At 44.5% G+C, this 10,173-nt stretch overlaps 1 protein-coding gene across 1 annotated transcript; it reads right to left on the bottom strand.

Annotated features, from left to right (window-relative positions):
• Positions 1 to 1,307: 1,307 nt before the first annotated feature.
• Positions 1,308 to 6,555, bottom strand: LOC310854155 (GDP-Man:Man(3)GlcNAc(2)-PP-Dol alpha-1,2-mannosyltransferase-like). Its single transcript, XM_083758679.1, has 6 exons — positions 6,488 to 6,555; positions 4,035 to 4,259; positions 3,183 to 3,554; positions 2,802 to 3,053; positions 2,152 to 2,462; positions 1,308 to 1,654 (listed from the first exon to the last, which is right to left on the bottom strand). Exons 1-6 carry the CDS (start codon positions 6,532 to 6,534, stop codon positions 1,371 to 1,373), a joined length of 1,491 nt encoding a protein of 496 aa, XP_083614805.1. The 5' UTR covers positions 6,535 to 6,555; the 3' UTR covers positions 1,308 to 1,370.
• Between the last annotated feature and the right edge of the window lie 3,618 nt (positions 6,556 to 10,173).

Raw genomic sequence — 10,173 nt, 5'->3', positions numbered from 1 at the left:
TAGCTGCTTGTAGGCCACATTCAACTAGTTATTTTTACACAATACCGGAAACAACCAAAAAGGTAGCATAGTATAAAAATAAGAGTAGCATCTAGTACTGATGGAACTGAGAAATGGACAAAATGAAATAGGACAAACTCTTAGCCCTTTACTTTTACGAGCAGGATTTACATACCGTTGCGGTCAGACAGAAATCTCTGCATTTTAACCCAGTGGTTCCCAAACTTTTTCATGTCAAGGACCCACAAATTGGCACTCATTAGCCCGCGGACCCCCCCACTTGAAAAGATATGCCAGGGACCCCCATAAGAGAAGATTCTTTACGGCTCTAGCACAGATTCTCAACCCGTTTAATTTTGACATGCATTAGTCTACGGACCCCCATTTAATGGCATTTCTATCTCTGGGACACCCAATTTATATTGTAAAATCAATGTTCATTTAACTCTGAGAGTGTACAAATGGAACCAAATGGATCCACTTGGTTCCATTTGCACACTCTCAGAGTTTGTTTCTAAACTATCAATTAGCTGGGGACCCCTTGGAACTCCCTCAAGGACCCCTGGGGGTCCCTGGACCCCACTTTAGGAACCACTGGCTTAACCTACAGAACCTCTAAGTGTGTCTGAACCTACTATGAACCAATGAAAAGTATTAATGAGAGCTTGTGACTAAATATAATAACTCTCAGATGAAACATTATCTGAAAACTAACAGTTTCCACCTGACGGTGACGATATGTAAAACATACTGTAGCTACAACAGCATGATTTCCTGACCTAACGTAACAGATGATCATTGCTGTTTCCTAACAGTGTATTATATGTATTTATTTATGTACAATTATTTTTATAATATTACAGTATCAGATCGCTTCTCACGTGACCTCCAGTACTCCAGGACCAAATCACCAGGACGTCAGCGCAACCATAATGTAGGCGTAGCATCGGGACACTTACATTCTCTTGTTCTACAGTAAACATCCACACGTTGACAAATTAGTCGACATGGCTAATGTAATGGACACTTTTATGTTATTGTGTAGATGTCCTCAGAGACATTCCACTTATAAATAGCTAGCCTAACCGTTCTGATTTGGTCTATGCATGTGTTCTAAGCAGAGGTCTCATAGTGCCACAGTCACTCGCACGCACACACGCTCACACACACACACACACACACACACACACACACACACACACACACACACACACACACACACACACACACACACACACACACACACACACACACACACACACACACACACACACACACACACACACACACACACACACACACACACACACACACACACACACACACACACACACACACACACACACACACACACACACACACTCTCTCTCTCATCGAGCCAGTGTTCCCATGAGTGGCTCCATGGCTGCCAGGAAGCAGGCGTCGAACTCCTGGTCGGAGAAGCGAGCGACAGACTGGCGAGCATTGCGTCTGATCTGCAGTCTGGCGGCGGCGGGCAGCGCCAGGATCCTGTCCATGGCGTCCGCGTAGCCGTGCTCGTCCTCGGCCAGGAAGCCCGTCTGACCGCCCTCGAATGGCACCACGATGTCCAGCTTGGGCCCGCCAGACTTGTGGGCCAGCACGATGGTCCCAGCGGCCATGCACTCCACCACGCCTGGGAGGGGACACCAGAGGTAGGGATGGGACCAAACGAACATTACATCATGTCACTATTACTGTAGCAAAGAATGTTTAACCCATTTAGACTTGAGACCAGATTCTACAAATGTCTTCTAAATCCTGACAGTTTTCTGAAAAACGTATGTTTTTTGGATTTTTTAATCCCACGATTTTTGTAACCCATTTATTTTTATCCCAGTGTCAATTGTCTAATGTAATCCTGGGCGCTACACTCCCTGTCAACCTGGGAAAAAAACCATGTTTAGATATTAATGGTGCTCAAACTATTTCATGTCAAGGACCCCAAACATACTGTATGTAATTGGCCGCCGACCCCCAACCTGAAAATGTTGTTCCAGGCAACCCTGGATATATTGCTGTATATTCAAAGATTTGCACAAGTTTTCATGATAAAAAATAAATATATAGGAGATCTACAAGCTTGTAGCATGCCGCACTGCAAGCTTGTATGTCTGCTATTTTTGTACTCACCGATGCCAAAGTGTTCGTTCCACATGGTGTGCAGGCCGATGGTGGCTCCTGCCAGCTCCCTCTTCAGCTCCTCAAAGGGAACGTTGACCTTGAACTCCACCCTGTTGGCCACGCCCAGCTCCTGGCACAGCCCCCTGAGCATCAGCACCCTATCCTCGTCCTCCTGGTTCCTGCATCCACCAATCAGCACCAGCCGGAGCCCTCCCAGCTCCTCCCCTCGGCGCTCCACCAGCCTCTTGAAGGCCCGGATCTGCAGACGGTGGTCCTTCTCTGGCCTGAACTGTCCGATGGAGACCACCGACCGGCTCTTCCTGTAGCAGAGAAGATTTCTTTATACATTTTAATCATTTGAAAACCAACACAATGAGTACTTTTACTTTTAATTTTTATGCCAATACTTTTGCAGTTTTACTCAAATACATTTTTAATTCCGGACTTTCACTTGTAACAGACTAGTATTTCTACATTGCAGCATTGACCTCATCTGCAAAGTGTTTGTTTCATAAAATCCACTGTAGAAGACATAGAAGTTAACAGTATGAGCTACTAAGTTTGGAAGTGCTCGTTGGATATCACTCAACGGCCCTCTGCATACGGTCAATTGATACTATACACTACAACGTTTGAGTACTTTTTCCACCACCGCTTACCTGTCCTCCTTCTCCTCATCGTCCAGGGTGATGTCCAGGAATGCGGTGACGTCGCAGGGCGGGTAGACCACGCTGGTGCGGTTGGGGGAGCGCCACAGCGCCAGGATGTGGTCCAGCGTCCAGGAGGAGTTGACCATGACGACGTCACAGCAGGAGCCCGCCATGCCGTAGAGCAGGGCGAACAGGCAGTAGTACACCACCTTGACCGCACTCAGGAACAGGTTGTTGGAGATGTAGTCCGCGTTGTTGAACCTGGCCAGGAGAGGGCAGTGTTTAAACACGTTAAGAGACCTGAGGCCGATTCTACAGAAAGATAATTTCTAATTTCTGTTTTGGTTCTTGAGCTAAAGAGTTTGGGAACCACTGTAAAGTGGTATTCACCTAGGGTTCCTCTCCCTGACCACGGACAGCATGTCCGTGCTGATGGTGGGGTAGTGGACGTAGCTGGCCACGCTGCAGCCGCCCAGGTAGCGAAACAGGGGCAGCGTGAAGGCGTAGCCCATGGAGTCCACGTAGAGGTCGGGCACGTACTGCGCCAGGGCCTCCCAGCCCAGGAAGACGGAGCCCACGCTCTGGCACAGCAGGGTGAAGTGGGGCCAGAGGCCCGGCTCCACCAGCATCCGGTGCCTCAGGAACACGAAGTGGACCGGCCGCGGTAGCGTCACGCTGAAGCGCCGCCACGCTCCCTCCGTCATCTGCGCGCCTGTCACGCCGTGGTCCCCCGTGTACACCACCACGTTGACGTCGGGGTACCTGTGCCGCGCGAGCAGGTGACATTTAGATTGTGGCCCATTTAGTTTGTCATATTTTACGCCCATCTGTTTACGTCATACATGCAACTGACGGCCCGGGGGCTACATGCGACCCCCACCATCACTTAATGTGGCCGGCAGGTTAATATCAGAATACTGATACAGTACATGTATATACCGGTATTATTGACAGTTACAAAAAAATATGTCCAATGTTTGTATTTCATGAGGTTAAGAATTAAAGGTATATTCCGTTTTTTGGTCAATATACATAATTATCAACTTACTTTTGTAAAAAAAGGGTTAGGGAGAAATTATCCTCTTTCTATCTGCAAGGTGTTTGTTTCATAAGAATCCACTGTAGGCTTGTTATGAGCCAATTCCTGTCAAGAAATTCCTTGCAGGTGATTCTTTTGAAGTATTGGAGACAGTTTGGAAGCCCTCTCCATCGTCAAAGTTGCCCACCCCTGGTTTACATCACCTGTTCTGCAGAGCTCTGATGGCGCACCACAGCACCCTCTCCCCGCCGCCGCCCGCATTGCAGTACGGGTGGAAGAAGGCCACGGCGGGCCGGCCGCCGTCCCGCGTCCGCCGTGCGTTCCTGTTGGTCTGCAGCCACAGGCGCACGCTCAGCACCAGCAGAACCAACACGGCCACCAGCAGCACACACAGGAACAGCAGAGGCAGCAGCAACTTCCACAGCAACCTGAGAGCCACCAGGGTGGGGAAAGTTACACATATGTTGTACTCGAGTAATAGTATCAATGTAACTGCTGCAATTATTCCTAATTTGTTTTGTATTTAAGTTATTTGCTGCTCATGTTTGCTTATTCAATACATGTCCAAGTTGGACCGGAAGTGCCATTGTTTGGCTAATGCGGAACCCTTTATATGGCCGTCTGATGTCAGGTAGACGGGAGACATGGTTGCACACCTGTCATTTGACAGTGATGCAGAAGTTCAAGTTTATGTGTCGCTGTGTTCATGGCCATGGCATGGGCACTAGTGATCTTCTCATTCCTTTATGCTTAGAGCAGCCAGTAAGGTATGTTAATGTTATTTTGCATGTTATTTGAGTGTATTTTCTTTATTTCATTCATGCTTTATGCTGTGTTGTTTATGCCATGTTATACTAAGCATTTGTTTATGTTTTGTTGTTGTTTATCAGTTCGACGTTGGTTTGTGTGCTTCACAGTTTGCAGAACAACTGACTTGTTTTTGGACAAGAGCAGAGGGAGTGATAATCAATACTACAAGTAAGACGCGCAAACGCGGGAAGCGAACGCAGCTCGTAAATTGCAATAACAACAATTAGAATAAATTACGTACTTTTTTTTTCTTTTTAGTTAGTAATTTTTTTAAGTTTTCTACTGTGTGTGGTTGTGTGTGTGTGTGTGTGTGTGTGTGTGTGTGTGTGTGTGTGCTACAGCAGCGTCACAGCGGGACAGACAGACACACAGACAGACACACACACCGACATGATCTGCAGGGTCTCATAGTTAGTGCTCATTGCATTCGCAATCACTGCGTTCGCAACAACGTAGAAAGTAAATACTAGTAGCCTGGGCAGCATTCAATTTTCGGGTTCATGATCCGGTCGGGAGCGGATGGTAACTTTCGTCATGTTGTAGTCAATGATTTGCAGTCATCTGGCAGCAAACCACAAGGCGGAATAGGTACTATGAATATTCCGCCTTGTGGTTTCCTAGCCTGGCTAATAAGCCAGACCGAATCAGCCGTTGGCAAAAAAATATGCAGCGACAGTGTTGTGTGATATTAGTCTGGCTTATTAGCCAGGCTAGTGGTTTCCTATCTGATGACTACAAATCAGTGACTACAACATGATGTAAATTACCATCCGCTCCAGACACACTGCGATTTTGGAACACAGACTATGCTATATTCCGAGGTGGAAAGCCTGGTGAAACGGTGTTAAAGGACAACTTTAGTTTTTTTCAACCAAGGTTCATGTTTTAGGTTGTTATTAGAGTAAAGTTAAAAGGTGAGTGTATTTATTTTTTCATTTGCTGCTTTCTTTTGTTTTAGGGATTTTCGCTGTTTTTGACAGGGGCATTCGAACATGGGGCTAAATATGTATTTCTTTACAACATTTTATAGCGATTTAAAATTGTATTATTTACAATAGACCTACTAGACCCCAATAAATTACATCTGGCCACAAAAGATCACAGGATCTACTGAATGTGTCAAACTGACATATTGAACCTATGACACAAAGTGTGGCTTCCCCCACAGTAGGCCTCCTTCACATTGAGTAGATCCTGTGATCTTTTGTGGCCAGATGTAATTTGTTGGGGTGTAGTAGGACAGGACTATAGTAAATAATAAAAAAAAAGAAATCGCTATCGAATTCAGTAAAGAAATACATATTTAGCCCCATGTTCGAATGCCCTTGCCCCCCTGTAAAAATACCTAAAACGAAAGAAAGCAGCAAATGAAAAACAATTAACACTCATCTTTTACTTTCTCTAATAACAACCTAAAACATGAACCTTGGTTGAAAAAAACTAAAGTTGTCCTTTAAGTAAAAAGTACAAAAGTATTTGGCATCAAAATATACTTTAAAGTACCAAAAGTAGAAAGTGCTCATTACGCTGAATGCACCATTTCACATGATGTTCCAAATACATTTAATTTAAAAACGTTTTTCCTCTCTCTCTCTCACACACACACACACACACACACACACACACACACACACACACACACACACACACACACACTAGTTCAGTTCCACCACACCAGTGGGATTAACAGTTAAATACATCAATATAGACTAGACTAGAGCATGTTGTTTACACTGTATGTTCTATATGAGTACTGTTTTGAATACATGTCAGCAATATACCCGGTTAATTCACACAGACACACATATATAAATATGTATTATCATGAATAATAATGTAATAATACCTGGTTAATTCACAGAGACACAGTACGAGCTGATCGTGCCCAGACATCTTGGATGATGACAACACAACATAAACTTTGACCCCGCTTTTCCTCGGCGCTTTAGCACGGCAGCAGTAGACCTACACTCATGTGTTCGTCTTTACCGCCACCTGCTGGACAGAGACGGTATAACACTAGCCTCGGAAACCCAGACGTTTTTATTTCCAGGGAGAACTATGAAGAGGAGATGACATTAGGCTACATGCTTCCAAAGCCACGCAAATGTGTCACGGCCAGGATGTAATACAGTTAACAAAGTATAGTTGCACTGTGATTTATTTAGCTAACAGTCCGTCAAACTGCCTAAACTGACCATGGAGAAGTTCACTGGAGATGTGAGTCAATGCAAAGCTTTTGGAGTCATGCAATTTGAGACAGCAATAGACAAAAACACGAGAGTCTCAGTAAGTCTGATAAATTCACATATTTAAAGACATTCTTAAGTGGCACAGCGGCTATGTAGTCGCGGGATTGGCTTTATCAGACCAGAATTATGACAATGCAATTAAAATGCTTACCAGTCGTTTTGGGCGCAAAGATCTAATAATTAATGCCCACATGAACAAACTGTTCAATCTGACTCCAGTTAAAAGGGCCACAGATGTGATTGCATTACGCAAACTGTATGATGACATTGAGATACAAGTAAGAAGCCTATAGATTCAATGGGAGTTGTATCCGTATGGAAAACGTATATTGTGCCCAATTCTCATGAAAATATACCGGAGGGAAATCAGTATCACATTAGGGTTCACTCGTCAAACTGGCGGTGATGAGGATGGAAAGAACAATAGGCCTACGTTCAGTGTAAAAAACCCAATGTCATTTGTACAAAAATAAGTGGGGAGCCGTGAGAGAACGGCCAATCTTACGCAAGGAACGCATGACCAGAGAATCAAGAGAGCGCAGTCAAGCGCAACTGGGAGAAAAGAACGGAAAAAAGGAAAACCTACAGCGGCGGCGCTGCCTCGACAGCTGCATTCCATGCTGCGAGTTTCAGAGATGATTCAAAATGTATATTCTGTAATGGTAATCACAAATGCAAGAACTGTACTGAACTGACTGTTGAACTAAGAAGATAATTGAGGGAACAAGGCAGGTGTTTTGTATGTCTGGTAGGCAGGCATGTCGCGTGTAATTGTAGAACGCAGGGCATTCACTGTGAAGAGTGCGGGCGCAGACACCACAAAACAGTTTGCAATCAAACAGCCAGTCAATATACAGCGCATGCTAGACGCGCCGACCACGGCAACGACAGACAGGCTGACCACAGTGTTGCAGCAGATGCAGATGGGCAAGGGGGGCTGAGCCCCCCCTATCTTATGGAGTAAAGATGAGAAATTATTATTAAAATGTTTTAGAATAGATACTTTTATATTCTGGTATAATCTAAAGCAGCAACAGCATCAAATAGTTACAAGAAAAACACAAAATAGGTCAAAATGGGCTGATTTTTTACAGCCCAAAATGCTTCCATTGGCTTTCATTGCGTTGAATGATTGACAGCTGCCAAGACACGCCTGCTTGGTTTACTTGCCATTGGGGCTAAAATCTCTCAGCCCCAGAGCCAATGATAGAGGGCTGTGCACAGCCCTAAATTAATGCCCGCCTCAGACCGTGAGGTCATTGGCTATTGACCAATCACAGCACCTGGCCACCTGCTCGTGTGTGATTGTTTATGATGTGAAAGAAGTAGCCTATTTTAAATGAAATAAGTTTATTATTTACTTTATAATCGTTTTTACTTTATAATCGTTTTGTCCCGTGTCCGTGGAGGGGAAAATGAAGTTAAGAGACTGGGAGCATATCGTCCATTTTGGATATAACAAAAGGAAAGGATACGAAGAATACGTTTTGTGAGTTTGAAATTCTTGCTTGGGGCAGACAGCTGACCGCACACCGGACCAACAGAAAGGTAGAGTGGTCTGCTTCATTCATCTCACAAAGTTAAGAAACATTATCGCTGGTTTAATCACATTGAAAGTGTCTCGAGCTCTCATTGAGTTGGGAAGAGAGAGAGAGAGGCTGTGTTTGTGTGCGTGTGTTAGTGTTGTTTCGGTGCCGTGTGCGTGCGCACGTGTGCATGTGTGTGTGCCTTGCAAGTTGCTTGTTTCGAAACGGCACCGACGCGCGCGCGCAACGCAACTGGCGCAAACGGCCCGTTTGCGCCAGTTGCGCGTGTGTGTGTGTGCGTGCATGCGTACTGTTATTATTAATGACAGTATAAGAGCAGCTATCTGTACATACAAATACAAACCATGTTCAGTGGAGTGTTTGTTGTGGGCATGCACTTCTGTTGTTGTGGAGCATTTGCTGTAACAAAGTATAGGCCTGTAGTAGTGTCATTGCTGTACTTTGATATCTGGAATATGATGCTATTGCTGCAGGTTGAACTAGTTGGGTAGCATAGTGTAATAGATTTTCTGAGTAGCACTGCATGGGTACTGGCTGGGTTGTTGTGGAATGTGATGCTGATGCTGTTGTCGCTGTAGACCAGTATTCTGTGAACATGCTGTAGTATAGGGTGAACAATGGATAGCATGTTTTTGTATTGAGTTGTACTTGAAATGTACTGTAATTCTGCAAACAGTTAATAAATCAATCAGCATATACTATCGTATATTGGCCCGTAGCATAAGATTTCTTAGGCAGCCCCTCCAACCAACATCACCTAGAACCGCCACTGCTGCAGACAGTTACCATTTGGATAGATGCACCAACGCAAAGCCAAGTAGCCAGGTGCCTATTAGATGGGGGTAGCACCCGCAGTTTCATTAAAGAGGATAAAGAGCCGTGCATATCCCAAGCCGTGCATATATCCACGGCTTCCCAAGCCACACTCTCCTATCCTCCTGTTGGAGACCTGTGCCCAGAAGGGCACTTTTTCTAGTTAATTTCTGCATCTCTGTTAGGGCCCATTTAACCATATAATCTAATGCATTTGGATGGCAAAAATGGCAGATCTGCAAGTTCAGTGTCTTGAATGAGATGTGCTGTGATTGATTGATTGATTCTTTATTGCAGACTCAGGGGAATCCATATCACAGTACAGTACAACAACACAATAGATAAAAAGAATAATAAAAAGTAGAAAGAAATATACAATAAAAAGACATACAGACAAGTTCGCCAATGGTTCCATAGTCTGGAGGAGAACCTGACCTGTGAGTTTGCATATCTGCTATTTTCCAGCATAGGACCGTTGCACAGTGAAGTATAAACAAGGCTTTAGGATTTATAAGTCGTTTTTAGAATCCTCCTTCCCAGGAGCATATCCACATTATTAACAGTTTGTAGAATTACAGTACATTTCAAGCACAAACTCAATATAAAGACTGTTAACTGTGAGTGGACGACCCAATTAAGCATTACACTTGTTTACAACAGGGTCCACATTGTTCAATTCATCAAAACATTTAGAGACATACAAATAGACACTTCTATGTAGTTAAAGAACAGAACAGGAATTCATCATAGATATCCCAAGCCGTGCATATCCACGGATATGCCGTGCATGTTATTCCCACTAGGCTGAGGAAGAAATGCCACTTGACAGTTTTCAAATCAGCCTCATGGTGGCGCTACAACAGGCCAAGTTGCGTCTCACACACACACACACACACACACACACACACACACACACACAC

The sequence above is a fragment of the Protomyctophum parallelum genome, assembly GCF_964188405.1.
Source record: "Protomyctophum parallelum genome assembly, chromosome: 23".
NCBI lineage: Eukaryota > Metazoa > Chordata > Actinopteri > Myctophiformes > Myctophidae > Protomyctophum > Protomyctophum parallelum.
This window is presented reverse-complemented; position numbering and strand designations above follow the sequence as displayed.